Source organism: Pseudorasbora parva, chromosome 16, assembly GCF_024679245.1.
Source record: "Pseudorasbora parva isolate DD20220531a chromosome 16, ASM2467924v1, whole genome shotgun sequence".
NCBI lineage: Eukaryota > Metazoa > Chordata > Actinopteri > Cypriniformes > Gobionidae > Pseudorasbora > Pseudorasbora parva.
The window spans coordinates 7,366,203-7,393,003 of record NC_090187.1 but is presented as its reverse complement, the minus strand read 5'-3'; the positions used below and the strand labels follow the sequence as shown (position 1 = coordinate 7,393,003).

Below are 26,801 nucleotides of genomic sequence, written 5' to 3'. Positions count from 1 at the left end.
TTCACGTTAAACTCACACTAAAACAAGAGAAACTCAGCAAAAAAAGAGACACCTTAAACACACATGGAACTTCAGTGAGCTTTATTTTCAAACAAAAACCACACAGATGTTAACCATTGCACTTTTACACATCTCAAATCTTTAAAATGTAGCATCACTGAGAAAAAACGCCAATTGAAATTACTCAAATTGAAAACGTGAAAAAAAAAAAACTTTGAATGTTTTGTTTTTAAATTTGGTTCGTCATTTTAATCTGCAGTATCTAAAAGAAAGAAAATTAAGGGCAAGGTTTGGAGATCAAATTTTCCTTACCCTGAGCTCCCAAATTGTTTAAATTGAATTTTTCAAACCAATTCTCTCCATTTCCCTCCCAACCACAAACCCAGACCGATGTATCCAACAATCAGCAACACTGAACAGGGCTGCGTTTCCAGAAGACATTGTAAACCTAAGCCGATCGTAGAAATATTGACACCAATGGTCTCTACGATCAACTTAGTTCATGACGCTTTTGAGAAAAGCAGCCCAGATCAATAAAGCATGGATACATCGGGGCAGCAAAAACCCCTTCCCACCCACCCCAATACAAAAAAACAAACAAAACAAACAAACAAAAAAAAAAAGGAAAAAATACTGAAGAATGAGTGGATATCGAGATGGCAATTTCTGTATGCTCGAGAGAGAACTATTAAACAGGTGAGATGTTCTCCACCCTATTCTTCTAAATAAAAAGATAAGAAAACAATGAAATCAAAACCCCAACCACCATGGCAAAGACCACAGCACATCCAATCACATGCTGCGTTACAGCATATCAGGAACGAACAGTGATTTTCACGGCAAGTGGTTACTGAAAAAACGCTGGGCTGCTGCCAAAGAGCCCAGTAACTTATATCCTTCTCTCTAGAGCTGATGTGTTTAAAAAACTCCCAAAAGAAACCAAAGCGGATTAGCCTGGTGACCGGGAAGCGTGCGCTAGAGAGAAGAGAACACAAGCTTGGATTCGAGCAATGTCTCTGGGAAAAGGTTGCAAGTGCTGGAATATGGGGCAGTTATTTTTTGCTTATAATTTGGTAACCAACCAGTAAGAACAAATTTGCTTAATTGTCTCAACACTCCACAGTAGACAAAGTGAATCCGATGAATACAAATAACAAAAAACATCTCACCTGTATTTGATATTCTAATGGGGACATCGGTGATGTTAAACTCCAATGTAAAATTCAAAGTAAATACAAGGCCAATAAATCACAAAAAAGGAAAAATTGTATCCCTCCCAACCTCCAACCCACCCCATAAAGTTACAACCCTCGAAACGTCACGAGTCAAAATGCATAACTTATTCAAAAAGCAGCAGAAGGGCTAAAGTGTCTCAAGCAAGCCCCTGTCAATCCCCACAAAAGAAATGTTTATTTAAAAGAAAAATCACTCAAAAGGCTATTAGTGTTTGGGGGGAGGGGGATAAATATTCTGCTGTGTAAAAAAAAAAAAAAAATATTCATTTGGTTATCAGCACCCATGAAATACCCATACCCAATCTTAAATACCCATGTCCCTGCCACAATACTTCCTCAAAACAAACTCGCCTTCGGTCTAAACACCTCTGCCCTAACCGAGGAAGTGCTCCTAGCACGTGTGCAGCCCGTATTATTGCCCAACCCTTGAACTAAAGTTCAAACTTAAGTGCAGCCCACACTGCAAAGTTATAGATTCTTCTGATAAATCTGTGCAGCATCTTAAGAACATGGTTCTGTTACAAAAAAAAAAAAAAAGCCTGCTGACTCACGATGCACTGCGTGTCTCTGCCGCTACATTATGTCAGTCCATCGTTCTTTAGAAGTCTTGGCATCCAGTTGGTGTTGTTTTTTTTGTCCATTTTTCCTTTTTCCAATAGGAACAAAGTTCCTTTCAATCCTCCCACCCCAAACGGCCTGTTTAAAGTCATCACATCCTAGTGCCAGTGAACACAAACCCATGTAACAGCTACACATCTCGCTTAGAAATTCAACCTTTTTGCACGTTGCCAATTTGAGCTGCACTGCAGCGAGTAGCACTATTACATGATGAAAATATTAAATTACCTCTATGATTAGAGTCACCCAAGTTGGGGGACCCTGCAGAGTGCCTCATACGTCAGTGTTACAAGCAAAAGGCTGGAAAGCAAACGCCTCATGTTTTCTCAACCCTAAAATGAGGCCATTTATTTGAGCAACCCACGTCAGGAACTCGTCAACACTGGTCAATTTAGAGAGAACAAGTGCACCACCTGCTGAAGCGCTTAGGAGCTAACACTCAAAACATTGAAGTGCTTTTGGATTCGTAAAGAAAATGTGGGAGCCCAATTTTTTGTTATAACAAAAAGGCGGTGCACTACCTGGAAAGGTTTAAACTCGGTTCAACGTTTTCCTATGGGCGAAAATTATGACAAATCAAACAAAAGTGTGCCGTTCAGTGCTGACAGAATCCTGATTTTAAAAGATCTTTCAAACACTTTTCAAATGGTCATCCAGCCTTTTTAGCTTGTTTTAAAACAATCCATTTTTTAAAAAAAATAAATGAAGTATTTACAAAATGTTTACAAATGTGCCAGGTCTGTATAAATGGCACATTTAGGACAGAGTGCCTACCCAATAAGAATGCAAAATTGCACTGAAATCAGGAGGAAAGGGGGAGGGGGAAGAAAAAGAAACAAGAGGGAAAAAGAAAAAAAAGATATCCACATTCGTCTCAAAGCAGGAGTCCTCATGGCCAAGGAGAAAGGCTGGTCTGAGTCTCTCGAGTCTCTTAGTGTCGGCCCACTGAAGACAGAGGGGGAAAGAGTTATGGGTCTCTAGAGGCATTGGCATGTTCCATGAGCGGATGAAGGGGGAAAAAAATAATCCACAGAGACCCTTGCGGGACTTTTGAGAGATTGCCACATGAACATTAGCTCCCATCGTTGTCATCATGCTCACTGATATCATCTCAGTTCTCCAGGGGGCTTCTCTTCACACCATAGTCAAGTATGCCAGAGACTGCACAAAATCGCACATGCCACCCCCATTCTCTCTCCCGCTGTGAAATCCTGTTCTTAGTCGCCCCAAAAATCTACAGGTGGCAAATGCAATATTATTCTTCTGATGTCAAACATGAGGGCAGACAAGCAATACCAAAAGCCATAGAAAAATCAAGATCACATCTTATGAGTTATGAAAGGAGAAGGAAAAAAAAAAATCATATCAGGTTATTACTTTTTGAACAAGTTAGACTGCTTGTTAAGGCACTTGTTTCAATTGACTAGAAACATGAAGAAGTGCAGAGGGACAGAGAGAGTGGGGTGAGAATGTGCTTGCAGGCAAGAAGTAGTCATTTCTTTTCTTAGGAGATAAATCCTCGTGTCCCCTCTTTCCCTCCGAGTGATTTGAAGTCTTCAGGATGAAAATTTCAGTGCAGCAGTCCTTTATTAGGCCATGAGTCCTTCCTGATTATTGGGCCGTTGCAACATCACATTCCTTGTGGTGGCACCAAACAAGACAGAAATAAAAGCGGGGGAAGAGGAAGATAGACGGAAGATTTAGTTTAAACAAAAAATTATCCCCTATTCCCCATACACAGTAGGGAAGGAAAAAAGGTGGGGATAGGGGACAAAGGATCGGTGATCTGCAAGAGGTAGAAAAAGAAAAAGATTGTTAAAAATCAAACAGACACCGAAAGCTGTAGCGTGATTGACCTTTGAACTCACCTCTTCTGCTCACAGTTTAACCTCCTCTCCACTCTCGCTATGGTACTCAGCCACATATAGACTCTTGTCAATACTGCTGGGAATGGGCTTGATTTCAGTACCCAGCTGCTCTTCAATACCTTTCAGGTTAAAGCGGTCATCATAAGTGATCAAGTTAATGGCCAGACCCAAGTGTCCAAATCGGCCTGCGGGGAGAGAAGGGGAGGGTCATTAAAACACACAGCTACCCTTTCGAGCAGGCCGTTCCAAATGCAACGTTACCTGATCTCAGAGCAAAACCAAACCTTACTCACCTGATCTGCCAATGCGATGGAGGTACGTCTCTCCAAGCTTGGGGAAATCGAAGTTGATCACCACATTCACAGCTTGTATATCAATTCCTCTTGTGAAGAGATCTAAGCAAAAAAAATAGGGGTCAAAAACCCTCATTTTGATCACAAATGAGGGAATCGGATTTTCAAATGTCCTTACCAGTGCAGACGAGATTTCGACATAAGCCATTTCTGAAATCGTGGAACACACGGTTTCGGTGTTCCTAAACACAATAAAAAGCACATTAGCAAAATTCATAACCTCAACATTTAGGCTGGTTTTAAAAGCCCAAATAATGGAAATTTTAAATCCTGTACTTTCATAAACACTTGCTCCATTTCAAAATTCTGCCAATAGCAGTGCAACGCCACCACAGGCTCCCTTCATTCCCACCTGTCTCATCTTGGCGTGAATGTAGAAACAAGAGTATCCAAGCTGTGAAATCTTCTTGGCCAGTAGCTCCACTCGCTGGGATGAATTGCAGAAGATTATAGACTGATTAATCTGGAGCTGAAAAACAAACATTAAAAAAGGATGTCTGCATGTTCGGCAACAGTCAGGAGGACAGTAATGCTGATTTTCATATCTGCCGTCAGATAAAGTGTGGCATGTACAAGACTCAAAAGGCTTTTACCCTGGAGAACAGAGTATTAAGGCAATGGACTTTCTGCCTTTCAGTCACATAGGCGTAATACTGGGTAACCCCTTTCAGGGTCAGCTCCTCCATCAGGTTTATCTCATAGGGCTTCTGCAGATGGGCGTTCTGTTCACAAAAGCAGTGTAAATTAATACTTTCTGAAAAGTGATGACAGCTTTAAAACACAATTACATAAAATGATTATTGCATTAGGCTGAAATGTAGCAAACATACAAACAAGTCTTTAACTGCATAAAAATTGTGCCAGTATAAAAGCAGTCAACATTTATGATTTAACACCATATTCGCGGGAAATGATACAATTTAAATGTTTTTTTTTTTTAGATTACAATATAATTAAATTTAACAATCGATACGCTGATTTATGATCGCTTAAATCTTTACTTGAGGTTTGAAAACAAACGTGGAAGAGAAGACAATGCTGAAGTCGTAGTTTTTGTTATTCTAACTAACTAACTGATGTCTCATATGGACTACTTTGATGATGTTTTTATTCCCTTTCTGGACATGGACAGTATAGTGTGCCTAAACTTAGATATGCTGTCGGACTAAATATAAAATATCTTAAACTGTGTTCCGAAGATGAACGGAGGTCTTACGGGTGTGGAACGATATTAGCATCATTAATGACAAATGTAATTTTTGGGAGAACTAACCCTTTAAGTAGCTAGTAGCCCACCGTGGCAGCTCTGGCATAATGTCAATAACACTAGCGTTAATAAATGACTTTGTTTTTTTACAATTATTGATGTAGCTAAAGTACCAAAAAAGGTACCATTGGGTACCAGTACCAAAGTGAACATACCCAACCCTTTCGATAAATTTACCTTTTAATAAACATGAATGAGTGAGCCTTGAATGTCCAATTCGGCATCTCATATATACACTTACAACTTGGTCATATCTATTTTCAAAATAAACGATCTTCTTGATTCAGTACTGGATTCACCTCATATAGTTTGTATTTTCACATTTGTTCCATTTGCCATTTATTGTAAATGCAAAAATTCAATATGGATTTAAAAGTGCAGTCAAAAAGACTTAAACATCAAAGTCATAAATAACTGTTAACAAGTTGGCACCTAGTTAAAATTACATTGTTACAACTACTCTATCATTACTATTAAAAAGAACAGAAAAAAATATATTTAAATGTTTTTAAGGAGGGTTTTTTTTTTATTTATGATTCAGTGACCTTACCATGAACTTTTGCACACTCAGTGGGAAGGTGGCAGAGTACAGCAAAATCTGCCTTTGTTTGGGCAAAGAGCTCAGCATCTCCTCCATCATCTGTACAAAGTCTTGCGACAGGAGCTTATCTGCCTATTCGGTAACATGGGTAAAAAAATCCATGAGACATAAGAATTACCATATGGCAATTAAACAAGTAATTAGCATAACTACACGATTACACTCTTATTCACATACCTCATCCAAAACGACCATCTGTACTTGATTGACTTTGGCCACTCCCTTTTTGATGAGGTCTAAAATTCTTCCCGGAGTGGCAATGACAACATGCACTACAAAGGCAAGCATTCAAACAAATAAGATCCATGAAATGAATATGTACAGTAGCTCAAATCATTAAAGGCCCACTGAAATGAAAATTGAACTTTTTTTTAGCTTGTAGTATGACTCTGTTAGCCTTAAAGTTATGAATAAGCTGGTATGTTCTAAAACAATGACAACATTTGCATTTAGGAGATAAGCATTCAAAATGTACAGTCTCTCACTTCCGTTAAAACAAATCTCAGATTTGGTGACATCACCTTCTCGTCAAATCTTCTGTCCAATGAAAATGCTCTCCAGAATCTAAAGCTAAAATTGGGCAGTTGTTAACACAGGCACAACACTATATATGCGATAGGAAATGATTCAGTGTAAATATGCTTTCAGTTAAGGCGAATGAAGTCTATTTACACGTTAGTTTCACGCACACCAACGGCTCTGGTCTAAATTTAGACTACGGACACGAGAGCGCAGCGCAGATCATATGCTCGAGTCCGTGCAGACAGACAACAAACATATCGGACCCATTTGAATTCTGCACAGAATGCTGCATTCCAAAGCGATATGGAGGAGATGATAGTGTTAGAGGAAACTGGCTTCACCGAACAAAAAGGTCTGTTCTAGTCTAATGGTGTATTAACAAAACGCCATTGGCAGTTTCAAAAAAGGAGAGGAGCTACTAACAGCTGGAGCCGTTTTAGGGGAAATCACGTCAACACTTTGAATAATGTGGCGCGTTCCAAAGCACTTTCAGTGGGCCTTTAAAAGTATTCTCGCTTAATTACGATCACTTGCCTGTTTCATCAAGTCTCATGATGTCATCACGGAGGTTGGTTCCACCTGTAGTTGCCATAACCTTAACCCCGCCCATGTGTTTGCTGACCTGGATACAGATCTGGCTGACTTGTAGAGCCAGTTCTCTTGTGGGCACAATGACCAATGCTGCAAAAAGCATTTCAAGCATGAAGTCACTTAAAAGCAATAAAGATATCATGTATGAAACCTATTATGGCTAAACTTAATGATCCCTAGCAAGTTCTTGTAAATGTGTCAAAACCAAGATAGACACTGACCTTGTATGCTATCTTTCTTCAGGTCAATGCGTTCAAGTAAGGGAATGAGGTAGGCGCCGCTTTTTCCTGTGCCGTTCTTGGCTCTGGCTAGAATGTCCCTCCCAGACAACGCAATGGGAATGCTCTCCTCCTGAGGGAATGAGCAGGAACACAGTAATGAGCAGATTGGTCCGATTAAATGCACACTTTTCTTGCCTTTCACTTGCAAACTGTACGGTCACTAATAGACAAAAAGGTCAATAAGCCTAAATGGTCTGAATCCAGTTTCTGTAAGAGACAATATTCAGTTAGGGTCTGAGCACGGTTTGCATGATTTTGGCCCATATGTGAACACTCCTAATGATCCCATACCCCTTTAAAAGCAAACCGAGCCCAGACCATCGCGGGAGGTGGTCTAGGTACGGTTCAATCTCATCTTATGGTGTGGTATGCTAAAAACACGCAGTGTATTTAAGGGGTGTAACAGAACACAAATCTGAGATTTTTTTTCTCTAATTCGTTGTTGAAATATAATAATTTATACACAGCTGTCAAATCATGACAGATTTATTTGAACATGCATTAAATAAACAAGACATCACTAGAAAGTCTTTAAGTAGAATATAATGAATATATAGGCTAAAAGTGCATATATTTAATGAACTAACAGATGTGGGTTGGACACACTGAATGACTTGCCTGAGGTAAATGTGATGCTACGGGACATTGTTCTCAAGCTGTTGTCTTTCCGCGATTGAAACACTGATTGAGTGATTACACAAATTATTATACATTCCAGTAAGTTGTAATGTATCCTTAACATACCTTAAGATATTAATTTATGTTTATTCTTTAGGAAGCGATGATCACGTTCACGCGTGCGCCGCCGCCGTTTGAACTGATGCATAGCCTACTATTGCGATCAGTCACGTCACATTAAAAGGTGTCAAATGGCATTTATAGTTTGAATTTTGTGATAAAATGGACTGAATACCTAATATGTTCGCGTAGGAAATCGGACTGAAGTATGTTCTGCGCTTAAAACAAGCCGACTGTTAAGTGTTAAAGATTGCATTTGTTCTATCTATCTATCTATCTATCTATCTATCTATCTATCTATCTATCTATCTATCTATCTCAGACTAAAATACTTCGATACCGATACTATATCGATACCATGGTTAAAAAAAAAAAAGGATAATATGATTATGACAGAACTTATTATTCATCGTTTTATTTTATTTTTCTAAAAATTCACTTGGCCAGCATGTTCCTGCCCTGGTTTTTGACCATTCCCTCCTCTTATTGCCAAAATAACTACATGCCAATGTGAACATCCTTACAGAGATTACATTATCAATCAAGTTATCATTCACTAACCTTTCACTTCTCTAAATAGTTTTTTAATTGCATCTTTGTTTTTAAAAATAAGCAAAAAATGCAAATGAAAAGCAATGACAAAAACAGTGCTTTATATTTCTGCTATATTAGGTCTTTAACAGTAGGACAAAAACAAAATACATTAAGACAAGAAATTAAATAATCAAACATCAAACTGCTTAGTCTTCACTCTATAATTTAACAATAAACCGATTCTTAATAAATGTATTTTAGTTATTTAGCCAAGCATGTGGTTTTCTATTTTTCATTGTTTGATTAACATTAATCACACAGAATAAGGTCTGTATTAAGACCTGCACGGATTTAATTATCTCAGCTGTATACGTTCACTAAAGACAAATTAGATTGTGTTGACCTGAATAATCGCCAGACCGTGCATTGTTACATGTTTGACCATTCAAACCCAAATAATCCGCAAAAGAACTGAATCGTGCGCATATATCTGTTGCATTCTTTATCATGCGCTGCGCGTATATATTTAACTCTTCTACTTCCAATGTTTAGTGAACGGTGGAAGCAGAGCTCTGCACACATGCCCTGACACCTGCTGTCACATCCACGCAAATTAAGAAACACAGCTCATATTAGCGCAGTCTTCCTTAAAGTACCGGTACTGATAAAAGTCCAGCATTTGTAGCAATGTCATAAAGTAATGATAATCTTTGTAAACAAATATCTTGGTTACTGAGGAACAAACAATGTAAGCGAATGAGAAGGTCGTAGGGTCAGCCATCAAACACTGAACTAGTCTGAAGTCTGAACACAAAGGGGTCGAGACCACATTCTTACTAAAGTGTACCAAAAAGGATCCGAGTCCTCTTTCAGGTACAAGGACAGTGTGAACAATGAGAACTGGGTCCTTTTTCACTTGGTTCACTTAAAGGAGTCAGAGTCACAAAAATGCTATAAAAAATAAATAAAAAAATGAGCGTGCTATAGGCTGTCATTTTATAGCCAGATATGACAGCGCTACCACAGCACGCAACACAGCAGAGCATCTCTTCATTAAGCCAACACACAAACTCCCGCAAATTAAACAGAAAGTAAAGTCGTAGGTGCTCAACATGCAATCATCTTAATTAAAAGTAAAGAAACTGAATGGTCTTATCAGTGACGTTTGCGCGCTCGCTCATATAGCCGTCTTTGATTGTGAAATCAACTGTTGATCAATAAAATGCAGCTCATATCTGTTGACTTGATGTGACGTGAACGCCATTAAATCTGCATATAATGCGGGAATTGAAGATCAGATTTATATCCATATTTCAGAGACACATTTATGTGCCCAAGTGTAAATTAAATAGCTTTGATATATCAGAAAGCTTTGAAAAGAACACACATTGCGTGTGTTCTCCAGGACACGCTTACCGGGTTATTCATAAAAGCTCGGAGTGATGCACATCTGAAATATTTATCTTGTGTCCTTTATTTGTCTCTTACCTGTATAGGCGACGGTTTCTCCCAGCCCATTTCAAAGATGCCCATAAGCAGCTCCCGTTTCAGGCAGTAATCCTCAAACTCGTTTCCCTTGGTCGCCGTCACATCCTGTAAATTTCACAGTGATTGCACTTCAGAGTTTTACAGACCACAAGCAGCACAGAAAAAAATTCTGGTTCAAAGGATACCCTTTTTTACTGACATTAGAGGTGCATGATTTTGGATAAACAGTGAATATAAATTAATGTATAAAAGGGAGATCATGATTCTACCACGATCCTGGAGAGAACTAAAAAAAAAAAAAAAAAAAAAAAAAAAAGTTTTAATTTAAAGGGTGCCCTAGAATGAGTTGAAACAATATTAGAGAACAGTTACATTGTTCTCTGATATCTACATAGGGTATGTGGTTTATTTAAGGGCAAAAATTGTCCAGATACAGTTTTACAGGTCCATTTACAACCCTATAAATTGTCCCTAGGATGTAATACTTTGTTTCTGCCTTATTTGGAAGAGTCATGAATATTAATGTTGAGCTCTGCTCTGATTGGCTTATTTCAGCAGCTCACAGCAGTTTACCGAAGCAGCTCGTGAGTCCTGACCGTCCTGACAGAACACAGTCCGACCGAATGACACTAAGGGTGCGTTCACACTTGTAGTTCGGTTCGTTTGGTTCGTTTGGTCCGGACCAAAAAAACAAAAACAAACATAATAGTCCTGGTCCGCTTAGCGTTCACACGGGCATTTTTAACAGCGAACCTAAAGTTACCGAAACAAAGGCACAGGGAGACGCTCACAACTTGATTGGTCGGTTTATGACGTAGGAGCTCGTTTACCGAACATGCAAAACAATGCTGTGTGCTGGATTACACGCGCGGGCATTTTATGCGTGTACATGGTATTATTTTTTACCAGAGAACTCATGAAGAGCTCATGAAATGTTTAAAACATTCAAAACAACGCTGTGTGCTGGATTAAACGCGCTCATTTTATGCGTGCAACACATTTGGCATTATTTCTTACCAGAGAACTCATGAAGAGCTCATGAAATGTTCAAAACAACGCTGTGTGCTGGATTAAACGCGATCATTTTATGCGTGTACATGTGGCATTATTTTTACCCGCTGAGAACTCATGAAGAGCTCATAAAATGTTCAAAACATTCAAAACAGCAGCAGGATTTCCTCCGTTGTGCAGAACAGAGACGGCCGCTGTCGTCTGCACCTGCTAATGAGCAACACAGGAACTTTGATGAGAAGAGCCAGGTATGCTTTTTGTGTGTTTTTTCTAGCATTTTCGAAACATGCTCATCTGACCAAATATTGATTAGGCACTTCCTCGTTGCTCCACGTTTGCCCTCTAATGTTAAAGTTACTCATTTTGGATACACCGATCTTTCCGCGTCGTCAAATCAGCTGCATTATGCGTCGCATCTTGTGACATTACGTCCGGTTTTTGGTCCGTTTACATGTCTTTGGTCCGTGTTGCGTTCATATATCAATCGAACCGCACCAGAGTTCGTTTGGAAGCGGACCGAGACCCATCTTTTTAGCGGTCTCGGTCCGCTTGTTTGGTGCGCACCAGAGTTCGGATGGCAGCGTTCACATATGTTCAAATGAACCGTACTAACCGAGCAACCGCACCAGGGTTCGTTTTAATCGAACCAAACATGACAAGTGTGAACGCACCCTAAGCAGAACATCTCAAATGGAGATTGATAAAATGCAGCCTACTTGTTTATTGGTGTTTTCAGAACATTCGAGGAGTCTTTTTTTTTTAAAACGTTATATAAAACGTTAGTCGCAATGTAGGCTACGCAGTGACTGATGTACAATACAATCATGCAAAAACATCATATTTAAGTTCTCAAAAATATAAATATACAAGTTATATTTTTACAAAATGAATAGCCTTGTCAAATGACTGTCGTTTTAACTTATTTGGTGGAAAAGGAGACGTTCGCTAGAAGGATCGAGTGAACGATCTGTAAGCAACGCATCTACGGTTGTATTTTGTAATACAAATTAATAATAAACAGTCATTAGACACGATTTAGTTTTGTATGGTACTTGGAGTTCCCTATTGTTACTGCAATCTAGACAATGCGGTCTCTCTAAGAAACTTTCAATTTAATCAGAAATTGTTTAAACAGCTAGTCAATAAGTGGATAAATCACTACTTACTGCTTACAGGAATACAGTTGTAATTGCCCCTTTCTTCAGTTTAAGACGCTGAGCGAAACTTGCTTGAAATGGCCGAACAAACGAACGATTTTGAATTAAATTGTTGTGGTATCAGATTATAATTAACCTCAACCATGACTGTTGACATATAAAAAGTCCTCACATCACCTGCACAGCCTAAATATGACCTGTCCAACATGATTGGACAGATGAAAATGTTGGGGGAAAGCATATAAATGATCCCCAACACTTGCGTCACGGTTGGAGTTATGTTGAGAAGCACTGATTTATCCGTGCCTTTTTTGATTCACGAGATTTACATATGAAGTAGGAGGCAATGGTGTTTGAGACTCACAGTATGTGATGTCCAAGTAGGGCTGGACGATATGGCCAAAATTTATATCACGATATATTTCTTAATTTTGGTCGATACGATATAATTTCGATATCGATATGAACTATATAAAAGCTTTAGAAAAACTACCAAGAACTGCCACAAAGGATGTCTGTACCTACAAACTTCTGAAAAATGAATTTGCCAAGTCTATGAAACCTCCTCCTATAAAACTATATAATATTTTAGAAATAAAAACGGTACAAATAAATTAATGTTCACCTTTTATTTGTATTTAGCCTTTATACGAACAAGAAATGTGAAATCACCGTCAAATAAACATAAGACTCTCACTTCGCAGACGCAGTTTACTGAGCATTTTCTTTTAAGCTTTAAATTTCAGTGAAGAACGATTCATAGCGCTATATTCTCCTTTTATGCAAAACTAGACCTTTATCTACTGGTGCACACAAAATAAATAAAATAAGACTCAATTCAGTGGCCTATTTGTGCTCTGTTTGAGATGAGTGCACGCTTCTTTTTGCAAGGCTTTAAACACGAGCAAATGATACGATTTTCGTGAAGCCATGTCTGACCGTCTTTCACAAGCTTTGAAAGGTAATTTAAACAAGAATGAACGCGTTGGTGTTAATACATTGTGTGCAAATGTGGAAAGTATTAAAACAAATGTGCCACTTGCCTCTTACATAAATAGTCTACATGGATTATTTTTAACGCTTGGCATCGTATTGTTAGACATTAGATTGATGCATCTATGTCGATTGTTACACCCGTGGTCGGCACCTCTCCGGCACATTTTGCAGCACACTGAAACCTGAAGTTTAATATCAGCCCCATTCGCACGGGATTCGTATGGACCTCTGGTGATTTGTAATAATTGCAGAGAATGTTTGTGATCTTAATCCCGTGCGAATCGGCCATGTCTGTAATTTGTAAAGTAAAAACTCCCCCGCAAATTAGCCTACCTACCATATTTCGCCGAACACCGAGGTCCTGTGATAACATTAGTCCCGTGCGAATCGACATCTCTGTGATTTGGCCAGGATTAGGCGGATTTGTATATACTTCCTGTGAGCATTTCTATCTTTATCTTTCACGAAGAATAAAGTCTGCATTCATAATGCGCACCGTTCAGTCATTCCCGTGCAGCCGCGCCCACACGGATTATACTTTCACTTTAGAATGAGTATCAATTTGAGAGTAATCTGATTGAATGGTGTGTTTAATATTAACATCAATACTGTTCTTAATGAAAAACATAACAGAACAGTATAGTACAATGACAATCTTGTTTAAATAGGCGCTTTTACATTTAGTTTTGAAACTGAATCTTCCGCCGTATATCGCCAGCTTCTCACTCGTGATAAATGAAATCTGATTCCTGCCGATTGAACGAAATTATATTTATTTATTAGGCTACTGTAAAATAATCAAAACGATATCTATGCCTGTTTATGATTTCATACAGCTATCTATAACGAAGACTTGACATCATATCCGGGAGAAGTCAGTAAATTCGAGTAAAATCACAGGCTTTGCTTATCCCATGCGAATGCGCCACGCAAAACTCAGATGTGGGAGTCATTTCTAAATCACAGAGGTCCCTAGATAATACTAATCCCGTGCGAATAGTGCTTTAGATAGACGAACCACTTCCACGCCACTAAAGAAAGTTAGTCTTTCTTCTCTTATCAACTATTTCTCCTTACTTGTGGAAGTTCGTTCAGTCACATTTGTGTTGCAGTCAGGGAAACTCTTTTTGTAGCTAAAACGTGCTGCGTTGGATCTATCAGCCTACTACTGCTGAGCACTGGCTGCGTTTCCGTGGTGTACGTCATCGCGCAAGAAGCCAATCGTGTTCTGCTCTTTCTGAAGGCATGCGCCCTGAACGTCAGTCATATCGAAATATCGGAAATGTGTTTAAAAATCATATCACCGTTATTGAAAAAAATTATATCGCGATATATATTGATATTGAATTATTGTCCAGCCCTATGTCCAAGTACTGAACTCATATTATTTCACTATGGCAAGGTTAATTCAATTTTTCATTCTAAGGCACCTTTAACTAATGTTGAACAAATGATTCAATGCCTCATTTTATTACTGGATGAATCTGCATTTAACTAATCTCTGGAATTAATGATTTAATCAGAAAAAAACATTTAAGTCAGTTCTCACCACCTACTTGTGTAACAATGTAACTGATCTTTATTTAAAGTGTCAAGTTTCAAAAGGTGATTTACGCTTTTCATTACTACCGTTACTACACTTAGTAATAAGATTGCGATCTTAGTTAATCATGCAGCTCTTACAAGGAGACAAGTTAACCTGAAGATAGACTTACTGAAGTTCTCATGCGCATATCCTTTGGAGGAAGCTTTAGATTCTTCTTCCAGTCATCCCCAGGCCTGATAAATGGAAGGAAAAAAATCCCAATCACCACCATAATAAAGCAGCACTCACTGAGTCATCTGCCTCCAGGACTTACTTGATGATAGTGTTGGCTGTGGGTGCAGGCTGGGAGTTGCCATTGTTGACTGTGCTGGAGGCTTTGACCTGGGCAGGCTGCATTGTTTGGGAGCCCCCTCCACCTCCTCCAGGACCCCCTGCTGGCTTTACAGAGCCTCGCATTTGGCCATTCTGATTCGACAGTCCCAGAATCACTGGATTCTCCATTCTGGCTGTACTCATGACTTAAATATTCTATCCTCCAAACGGCGAGTGACAAACAACAGTGGAGATAAAAGTTTATCTTGATGGGCTTGCAAATCAAGTCGCAAGTTGTCCTTCCCACAGCTTTCGCAGTGTCCAAAGCACACACAAAAAAGTTAAAGCAATATATATATTTTTTTTACCAGTTCCTTGTTCCTCAATATGCAAGTCTCTTGTGGAACATCTTAATATGAACGTCACTCAAGCAACAGGTCACATATCATAAGCGGGGAGATTAGCTTCAATTATCCTTCCATGAATGAGTGAATGTTTCCTTTGCAAAAGGAAAGTTTCACAGACCAGGGGCCAGGAAGCCAGTGTTAAGTCTTTTCAATGATTCTGTCCATTCCTTTCACTCCAATTTCAACTATTTCATAGGTTTTCCACCTGTGTGTGAGAAAGAGAATCTTAAAGCACAAATATAAAATGTCAAAAAACCCACCAATCACAATTTTAGTCAACACCAATACTAATTAAGTAGGTATGGGGTTTTCCCAACCTTCACAGAGGGACACTCAACATCTAAAGAGATTCTTATAACTTTTCAAAAACATTGACCCATTAAGGTATTCTTGTCCAACATTCAGAAAAAATATAAAATAAAATCACCCTCACGACAAGTTAACCCTGGGTCTAATATAACTATGTATGCAAATGCCTTAGAAAAAAGCATAAGAAAAAAGACAATTTTAAAAGCAAAACTTCACACAACATCACTGACTATTTGATGTAATATTTTAATTACATTTGAAAATATTCAATTGAATGTTAGTTTTAGACAGGCATTTGATAACCACTATTTTGATTTCTAAATAAAATCTAGAATTAAAGCAGACCAGGGGTCTATTGCACAAAACTAGGATAAGGAATTAATCAGGGATATCTTGGTGAGCTTGTCATTTTGGTGCACTCTTAAGGAAAACACTTAAGTGTTGTAATTACTCCTCGAGTGGCTGCACGACCGTCAACAGCGCGACCTTATCATCAGTTCATTATATATTATTATCCACTATCGATCGCCACTTGCACTAAATCAATGCACAAACATTCTTGCATTTTGGTGATTTGCTAGTTATCTTTTGTTTTAATCAGGCTCTCGTCCGTCAGGAACGTACAATTCTCTTTCACTTGTCCCTTCAAAAAAAGCAACTTGTGTTTTAATGGCGAGCCCTGCTTTGTATTCGCCGTAAAGAGCTTTGTGGTGTCGATTTAAGTGATCAGACAAATTGGTGGTTTTATTTTGTGGCCACAACTTTCTCACACTCCATGCAGAGTACCTCTTTTTGGCCAACATCCTCCTTTTTGTAGCCGAAATAGTACCAAAAAGATGATTTCTGGTACGAAACCTTTTTTTTTGTTGTTGTTGTTGTGGCGAATCTTTGTCGCGCACTTTAGCAGTGAATGTTTGGCCGTGAGTGGTGAGCAGCGGCGGCACAGCGAACCAATCACTGTGTAGACACGCGGAACGTGCATGTCACTCCAGCAACAAACTCGAGTTTACTGTGTGCTACCGTTCTCTTGGGCTACTACCCTTCACGTCGCATGTGCCGGCAATGTGCGAGTGAGCGATAGTCACATCGCGATGTCATATCAGCGTGGCTTTCCAATGATGTCGAGAACTGAGGGACCTAAAGGGGCTGAAAAACGACTCATTGCTGGCTGTATTTCTGCTGGACAGGTAATCTTTCATTTTGATTATACATTTTTTCGGTTTATGTTTTCATGAAGCATGTATCACTAGCACATGTAGCTGCCTAATATAGCATAACATTACTTACCATAAAGTTACAATATTATACACCTAGCCATTAGTAGAATGATAAATACTCAATATGCTTAGCTCAAGTTGATTGCGGTCGTGTTGAATTGCCCAAAATTTTACTTTAGATAACAAAATGCATGTGTAAAAGCTAGTACACCGCATCCAGGAACTTTTTTTAGAACCAAGTTATTTTTAGCTGCTACTAATCAACAATGCTTTCATCATGGAAACTTTTACATGCAAAACACAGTATATGTTATGAATCTTACACGAAATTCATCTTCATCACAGTATAAGTATGTTATTGGAAAAAAAAAAATGTATCAATGCTACCCGTTTTTAGCTTTGCCTTATAAATATAACTAGCTCATTACCGAATTAAACAAAAAAAAATATTTTAAACTTTACCAGTATCGGTATTCTAGCTTGATAGTGAGTACTAAAAGACATCTTATTTGTTTATATTCACACTGATAGTTAGACGTTTTATTACATGTGATTCTGACATGATGTCACTACATGCACACCGCTCATCTGAGGTAAATAATGCGTCTTCCAGCCGAGCGGTCGGTGAGGCGCGTTCATGTATTTTGGGGGCGTGGCTTTGGAAAGAGCCCAGAAGGGAGAAGGTGGAGTGAATGAAAATGAGCTGTCTTTAAAGGTCCACTGAAATCAAAATGTAAGGTTTTTTTAGCTTTTAGTATGACTGTGTTAGCCTTAAAGTTATGAATAAGCTGGTATGTTCCAAAACTATGACAAAATTTGCAAAAAAGGAGATAAGCATTCAAAATTTAAAGTCTCCCACTTCCTTTAAAAGGAATCTCAGATTTTGGTGACATCATCGCAGACTTCACTCTCGTCAAATCTTCTGTCCAATCAAAATGCTCTTTAGAATCTAAAGCCCGCCCACTTACACTGCAGAAGATGTGGCTGAAATCGTTCAGTTGTTTACACACATTTACTAATTTCTACATGGTGAAAGGCACATAGCACACAATATATGTGATAGGAAACGATTCAGTGTAAATATGCTTTCATTTGAAATATGCTTTCATTTCACGTTAGTTTCACGCACCGCTTTAGCGCACACACCCCAACAGCTCTGGTCTAAATTTAGACTACAGAGACGAGAGCGCAGCGCGGATCATATGCGCGAGTCGGCGCTGACAACAAACATATCAACCCATTTGAATTCTGCACAGAATGCTGCATTTCAAAAGCGATATGGAGGAGATGATAAACAGTTAGAGGAAACTGGCTTTACCAAAGGTCCGCTCATGCTCTAGTCAAACTGTATATTAACGAAACGCTATTGGCAGTTTTAAAAAAAAAGGGGAGAAGCTGCTAACAGCTAGAGCCGTTTCAGGGGAAATTACGTCAACACATTGAATAATGCGGCGTGTTTCAAGGCACTTCAGTGGACCTTTAAAGCAGTCCTGAGAGGTCTACAGACACTCAAATTTTATAATTTATTTTTTAGAGTACTTATATTTTAATTATGTATTGATATATAAAGAACGTTTAAACAAATTTGGAAAAAAAAAAAAAAGTTAATCAATTCTTACCTATCCTACCTTTAACGTCCTGATGTCATTTCTGAGAAGCGTTTTGATAGAATATAGCCCATTTTCCACTCAGTAACAAAATAAACACACACCAAAACTGACAGCGGTGGCAGCAGAACGAAAGCATCTGATTATAGCGATGTGGATATGGATGCACCAGCTCTACAGTTCAGCCTACTTGAAATGGCACTATAGACTGCGTTAAAGAAAACAGCTTTAAAGTATTAAATATAAAACAGTCATGGAATGGCTATGCACTTTCTGTTGATAAATAGTTTAGAAATGAAAAACTGCTATACTGTGTGAACCTTTAAAACAAGGTGTACACAAAGAATCCTGCAGTCACTTCACTATTTTGCACAAAATAGTGATATAAATGATACTGTATTAATAAAATAAAACTGTTACTTGTCGTGTTTTATGCATATGGTTGTGTTCTTTATTCTTTTAAAATGATCTTTCTAAAAAAAAAAAAATTCTCTTTTACAATATCACAATATATCATATCATAACCCCTGTATCATGACACGCATCGCATCACCAGATTCTTAGCAATACACAGCCCTACAACCAACCAGAGAAATGTGAAGCGGAGCTCATTGATAGATTAAACATTCACTGTATCCGGTCGGCAAAACTCCGAACAAGTTCCCTTGAAAAACTATTAAAACTACATTTTGTTACACAATAACAGTATAATTTTTTAATTACTCTGGCCTCTGGGTTTCCCATCAATCACTTCAGCACGTGACAGCAGTAAGCAGGCTCCTCATTGGTTAACACGGCGCGAATATCCGCCAAAGTTCAGATTTTTAAACTTGAGCGATTTGGCGCAATTTTGCGGCAAGAATCATGCGAATTGAGTGTGATTTGCGTGATTCTTGCCACAAATTGCGCCGCAGAATGCCTATCCGCGTCTCTGCATTGACTTAACATGTAAATCACTTGTGCGAATCACGTCATTCGCGTCCGGTGAACGCAGCAGCATCAGAAAAAAGCTCAACTCCAAGTCTTCCAGAGTCGCACTCAAAGCGGATTTGAAAGACTGCGGTTCACCAGCTTCTGTGTTTACTAGTAGCACGCAAGGGCAACTCTGCCATCACTATGTTAAGAACCGCCCACTGACTCTATACACGATGTGATTGACCTGACCAGAGTTAGGCTTTTACAGCTCAGAAGTGTATTGAGTGTTGCTAGACGACACTAGCGGCAGCAGGGATGGAAATTAACTTTTTTGTCCACCGGCCACTGTGGCTGGTGGATTTCAAAATCTACCAGCCACTCCATGTTTTTACCAGCCACTTTCTTGTTTTTAACCGACAATGTGTAACGGCACGTGAAAATTAATAATACAAGCTCTACAATACTTAAGCAGTTTATTTAATCTCAAATCTCAATGAAATACTGACATTTTTTCACTCTTATACACACAAACCATGAACTGATATACATTTCATTAAATGAGTAGGGCTCTGTGTTCTCTCTCTTTTTTTTTTTTTTTCCTGGATGTGGCATTTGGATGATTTGTGGTCTTTTATGGCTTCCAGTTTTAGGTTTTTAGTACCAACAATGAAACTACTAGTTTTGGCATCTCCTGAAGCGTGTTGACGACATAGATAGCAGAACATTGTCAGTTGGGATGCACCGAAATAAAAATTATTGGCTGAAACCGAAGCACTAAAAGAAATTATGCCAATTATCCACTGCATTTATGGCTAATGCTATGACTGTGTAACTTTACTAAAAATCAAGGCATTGCAATTGCATTAATATTAAAGTTTCAAATAATAAATCAATTACAAATTATGCAAATATTTATTTAGCACATTGCAACATCAAACAGTATAAAATAAAATTCAAAGTAAAATGTTTACCTTGACCTCACTCATGTGTACATTAAATAATAATGTACAGGTCTACTAGCCTGCAGAAAGGTACAGAAATGTAGTAAAGTAATCAAATGTAAAATAACTGCATATTTAACTGTTTAAATGAAAGATTATTCCTTTTAAACTTACAAAAGCTATTCAATCAAGAGCAGTGAGTGATGTCCTTATCGTTTGTTTAACATTAAACATAGCAAAAAAGCTACTGCCCCTTTAAGACCTAATAGAGGGATATGCGTCATCTTTCACGACTTTATAAAGTTCACTTAAGGCATATTCAGACTATGTCTGCTAGAATACTCATCAAGATGAACATGTTGGCATACTTTTTGTGTGAGTTTGTCCGTTTAAGCACAAGACTTGAAAGAGAACTCAATATTTGCGCGCTGTGAGACGGGTGCGCGCTTTCGGATGACAGTGACGGATCTTCTCTCAGAGTTATTATTCGCGTCTTCTGGCACTACATCCGGATGATGACGGCGAAAACGACTGGTCATATTCGGACATACGGCCGCACTCGCATGCACTGAACACAGTTTATAAAGAGGGGAAACAGTATGCTATTTTTATTTACCCGCCACGGTGGCCGGTAGGTGAAGCGAGTTTACCCGCCACAACTCAAAATCACCCGCATTTGGCTGGTGGCGGGTGCTAATTTCCATCCCTGAGCGGCAGTTTAGATTTGCTGCCGCTAGGGTGGGTCTAGATTTCTAGGCTAGCAGTAAAGGTTAATAGATGCATTTTTTTAAATGCATGAAACACTTGAAAATAGATTTTGTCAATCAGTCGTAACGTCCAGATAAGGGATGGGCATTCAATTAAATTTTCATAGTCAATCGTCAGGAGAATTAACAATTGACTATTGATTATTCATTAATATTTTTATTATAAAATGAATTATTTAACTTTTATAATTCAAAAATTCAATGAATACAAAAATATGTGTTTTTCCTCGATGAGACCTTTATTACAAGATCAGCTTGTGGGAGACAGTAAACTACCTTCAGTTCACCCAAACCAAACATATGTGCGGGTGCATATGCGTTTCTGTTGCGTGCGTTTTCTATTTGCACACCAGAAGTGTGTCTGACTTGGCTCGAACTATCAAATAAGCTATCCGGTTTTTATCCGGTATGTAGCACAATTTTTTACAGTCGGGTGTGTTTACATGGAGCACTGTAATCAGTTAACAAGTCCAATTTGAATGAAAATGCTCCATATTTTGAGATGGGTGGGATAAACGTTTTCATAAATCGATCAAACAAAACATTTCACCATGTAAACCACCTGACCGGATTATAGGGCCCTATAATTTCCACGATTGCAGAATCAGCATATTAACGCGGAATTTGCATATTAACGCGGAATCTAGTGTTAATGCAGAACTTCCCGGAATTTTACATATTTTTAATTAAATTCTGTTTTGTGTGGGAGGAGAACGCATGTCTGAGGAAAAAGCAGACCGGGGAAGCAAATCTTGGCGTCACAACCCCTCCCATCATTTTTTCAGCTCGCTCTTCAAAAGAATTAAAGTATGGCGTAGTTGGTTTCTACGGCTCTGCTTTCATCAGCGAAAATTTAAGAAACTTGACACTAACGGCGGTTTCACACTGCACGCACAGGCAGCGCAGAATCTTTCCGTATGGAGAGCGTAAGGCGCGCGCCCGTTGTGCTTTAAATTCAGACCAATCACACACACTAACACTAACACAATCAGGTGGCCATGGAAACCAAAACTTGCGCATTTGGAACCGATGATCGGAACCGAAAATAAATTTTCTAAACTATTCCAATGGAATCGTTATTTTTTAAATGGTTCCAAGTTGGACCCGGATCTCGATGCCCAACCCTAGAAAAGAAAGACAAAATATTTTTGTCTCATGGGGATAAAAGACTACAATTCCCAGAATGCGTCGCTGCCCTTGAGGCCATTCCCGAAGCCACCGCTACTGGATTACTGTGACGGAGTTAGAGAACAGACACTACAATTAAAAACTGAATGTGTCTGTTCAATATAATGATCGAGTCGCCGTGTAAGTCTCACAACACTAGCTGCAGGAGATTACATTTATCTTTTGAATATCATTTGAATATACTCCGGGGTTTCTACTGATACAAAGCTATATGCTAATCGCTGAAGTAACCCTTTAAACCCTTGAGTTACTAATAATTAATGGTGCCTTACACATCAAAAATGTAAACATTTGAAGAGTCAGGAATGACGTTTGCCATTATAGTTATGCCATAGCACCTAAAATATCAGTTTCATCAGTGCATTTTTTTTTTTATTAGGGCTGGGCAAAAAAAACCATCTTTTGGTTGAATGGCGATACACAGTATATATCCCAGTATTTATTTTTTATTTAAAAAAAAAAAAAAAAACTTTCATAAACTATAAATAAATGCCACATTGTCCAACACATTATAGAAATATGTGTACTTTAGTCAGATGTATTGAATTTGTACTCTATTGAGCTCATTATCAAGTAAAAAATGAATTAAAGCAAAAAAATTAGCGTGCGATTAATTGATTTATTGACTATCGCGACAGGCCTAGCGTTCATATCAATCTACTATATTATAACGATATACACGGTATTGCCTCATTCCATATCGTTTCTCTCGCTGTCTCCATCCATATGACTATATTGTACAAATACACAATATATATTCCGCCCAGCCCTAGTAAGAGTTCTTCAAAAAACAAACAAAAAAAAACACGGGTAACGCTGATATGAGGCAGCTGACAGGCGACTCCCTCACAAGTCCCGGGTCCTTGATTAAAAAGGCAATTTTCTAATTTACAAATAGTTGGAAACATTTGTAATCTTGTAAGTACTCATCTGAACAAAATACAGAACACATGCCAAGCGGTTTTTTGATATTTCAGTTTATCATCTTTTTAGTGCACCTTTAAACTTTGTCAAAGTGCTGCACAACTGAGCTGTTAAAATTAAAACATGGGGGAAAAAAGTTTTACTTAAATTATCAAACCTTTATTACATTAAGGCTTAGCATTCTTATATTGAGAATGAGATGTCTTAATTCTATGGTATAATAGGAATGTGTGTGTCATTTTAAACGAAACTTATTTTGATGGGTTGCCATGAAGACCTTAGAGTTTCTGTGCGTTTATGATATGGTAGTTTGTCAACTTCCTCAGATCGATGCCATCTTGAATGTTTAGATTCGCCACTCTGTTGAAGAATGTGCATTGGTGCGCAGTTTCTTTACAAAGTGACCGCCAACTACTGGCCTGGCATGCATAACAGCACTCAGTCATTTTTGTAAATCCACATGAATGGGGATCATTTTGGAAAACGATGGTTTTTAATACTTTGTGTAAAAATACTCTTAGTGGTGGAACCATTATATTACAAATGTAATATAAGTTAAACATAAAATTATTTATTTTAATTTAAGAATCAAGATAGTTACACAATATCTGAGTCACAAAAGACTATTTTGAAACTGACAAATGAGGTATTATTTCTCAATAGCAAAACGTGTGCTGCTGATAAATCTGCATATCAACTCAAACCAATCTAAGTAGTAATGTAGGTTGTGCGGTATTAATACAGCACATTTCTACTAAATTGTAATGTTACAGCAGCAAAAGAGTTAACACACTGGGGAAGGAATTATACAGAGGGGGAAAAAAGCTTTGGTAGAAGTGGCCTAGTAAAAGTAAGTCAAATCAAAAATAATGTGTAACCAAACTGAAATAGACTCAATAAGGAGAAAAACATAAATGGTTTGGACATACGAAGGACCATAAACCCCATTAAATGTCAAATCTGACCTCAATAAGGATGGCAGCAGTACCTGGCACAAAGTCAACACGATAGGCCTCTTGTTAAAATAACACTTAAAACATTTACGTATTACATGGACATTAATATGATAATTCGCTGTTGTGGGTTTGTTAAACAGATGTAGTAACACTGACTAAACAGCTGCGGAATCTGGTTAAAATTAGAGAGGTTGAACGCTAGTTAGCTGAAGTTAACTGGAAGTCCATTCTAGTTAACGAAACTCGCTAAAAGAACACGGCAAACCAATGTATCTCTATGTAACCAGGGTAATTCTGTCGTTTAGTTAAGACACTTACATTTTAACCGTCTTGCTTTAACACAGCGTGCAACTCGCTGTCACGCAGTTAATGCTAATGTTTAGCTAAGCAGTTAACGTTACGTTAGCCCTAGCGGCTTCATATCAGTCAGAATTTAACTGTCGGATAACGTTTAAACAGTTAAGAAATACACCCATTAAAAATGCATTTTCGACATGCTGCTTCGGTTACAAGTGCAATTAAATATTCGAACTGTTTGAAAGAAAAAAATATTAGCATTGTGCTCGAGTTCATTAGCTTTTGCGTCCACACACAGGCCGCACGCGAAATAACCCCACATATTCCCAATTACTGGTCTAAATCACAAAACACCCAGTTTTTATAAACCACAAGGCATCGGTTAAAACCCATGTACGTTACTGCTTACAAACGTAAAGCAACATAGAGCTGAATGCAGTAACTTGAGACAAAAATATGCATGACACCACAGACAAACATGTAAACACGCAGCTACAAAGAAACACAAAACAGATTTAAAATCTAACAACAGACTGCATACATTTGACTTTCTGTAAACTCACCAAACGTGGTTGGGAATATCTTTCTGCGTGTTTGTGAATTATAGGTGTAGAGCTCTGACATATATTTAGGGGGGTGTAAAGCGAGTGTGTAAGATGGCTTCCAGTCATCTTTAAACCCTCCCATAATCAGTCACATGAGAGCCCTGTCTAATCCACAAAAACACCACGATTATTATAATTATTTATGAATGCATTATTACTGCGGATTATATTTTTAAACGCGCGTAAAATAGTTTATTTTTATTTTTTTTCAATTTTTTTTTTTAATCAATATGGTGAATCACTATGCATTGAACTTTTTGGCACTTTCGTTGGCGAGATCGGCACAATTATACTTTTCCTTAAAAAGATCATAATTATGTATCGGCACTGTTTAATTCTTACCTGGGCTTGTTTCTGTCTTGACTCTTTGCAGAAACCAGACATGTGAAGGGAGGAGTCATTTAATTAGGTTAACATTGGCTAATTAGGTTATGTTGGTGATTGAAAGAGGATTATAATTTATTTGTGTCCCTAAAAACATACGTTTTCATCATAAGTGTTGAAAAGGTTTGGTACGCCTATGCACATGGTAGAAATCTGTTGATAAGGACACCTGTGGGATTCAGGCAGAGATAGTTAATTAATTACCTTAAGTAGCTGAGTGACTCTCCTGACTAATTACACTGAATTTAGGCTTATGCTTCCTTGAGACTCTACACAGGAGGATAAGCAGTTTGGAAACTCGACTTTACAGTTCCATTCTAGTTAATGCTAGAAAGTTCACTATGTTGGTTACATGAGAGTGGAATCAGACACAATATCAGTGCATCAATAAGCCCTAGAAGAGATTTCTCCCCTAGAAAGTAACTGGTACCCCACAACTTTCACACTCGGTCAGAATGTGTCCATGAGATTGGCAGTATTTCGATTAAATGTTTAAATACAGTACTTTATTACTTTAAGTATTTTGTAATTTTGCTGGACAAAAAAATAACATGTCATTCATAATTAAATACTTTAAGAGGGTTTTGTATTTAAGATACTTTTTGAAAAAGAAAAAAAAAAGTTTCTTTCACAGTTTTAATAGGACTACAAAATATGCAAGTTTAACACATGTCAGATTCTGTTGGATCCAGGCAAATGTAAACTGTCGTCATTTACTTGAGTCATCCTCAAGTTATTCCAAAATTTTCCTTTTCTCTTAATCCGAATTTGGTTGGATTCAATTGGGGGGGGAAACAAGGAACAAAGCTGCCTTGGTGCTTAATACAAACTGCCTTAAAGGTGCACTGTGTAGTATTTTTGCAGTAAAATGTCCAAAAAAGCCAGTGTTATATATTTTGTTCAGTTGAGTTCTTACAATACCCCAAATTTTCCCAACTATTTGTAAATTGTGGGGAAAAAAAAGTTATTTTAACCAAGGAGCCGGGACTTCTGAGGGAGTCGCCTGTCAATTGCATCATATCTGAGTTACCCTCGGTTTCCTGTTTTATTCTGCAGAAACGCTTTACTCTTAGCAGTGTGCAACAAGTGTCACAGCAGCCACTGAGGAAACGCACAGACTAAGGTCATAATATAATTTTAAACACACTTACATGTATCTAATATGA

At 38.1% G+C, this 26,801-nt stretch overlaps 1 protein-coding gene across 1 annotated transcript; it reads right to left on the bottom strand.

Annotated features, from left to right (window-relative positions):
- Positions 1-66: 66 nt before the first annotated feature.
- On the bottom strand, positions 67-25,328 carry ddx6 (DEAD (Asp-Glu-Ala-Asp) box helicase 6). Its single transcript, XM_067419286.1, has 14 exons — positions 25,210-25,328; positions 15,120-15,730; positions 14,976-15,039; positions 10,097-10,201; positions 7,277-7,406; positions 6,999-7,145; positions 6,120-6,214; positions 5,892-6,014; positions 4,668-4,796; positions 4,427-4,543; positions 4,193-4,256; positions 4,015-4,116; positions 3,722-3,906; positions 67-3,639 (listed from the first exon to the last, which is right to left on the bottom strand). Exons 2-13 carry the CDS (start codon positions 15,320-15,322, stop codon positions 3,731-3,733), a joined length of 1,455 nt encoding a protein of 484 aa, XP_067275387.1. The 5' UTR covers positions 15,323-15,730; positions 25,210-25,328; the 3' UTR covers positions 67-3,639; positions 3,722-3,730.
- Positions 25,329-26,801: the final 1,473 nt, after the last annotated feature.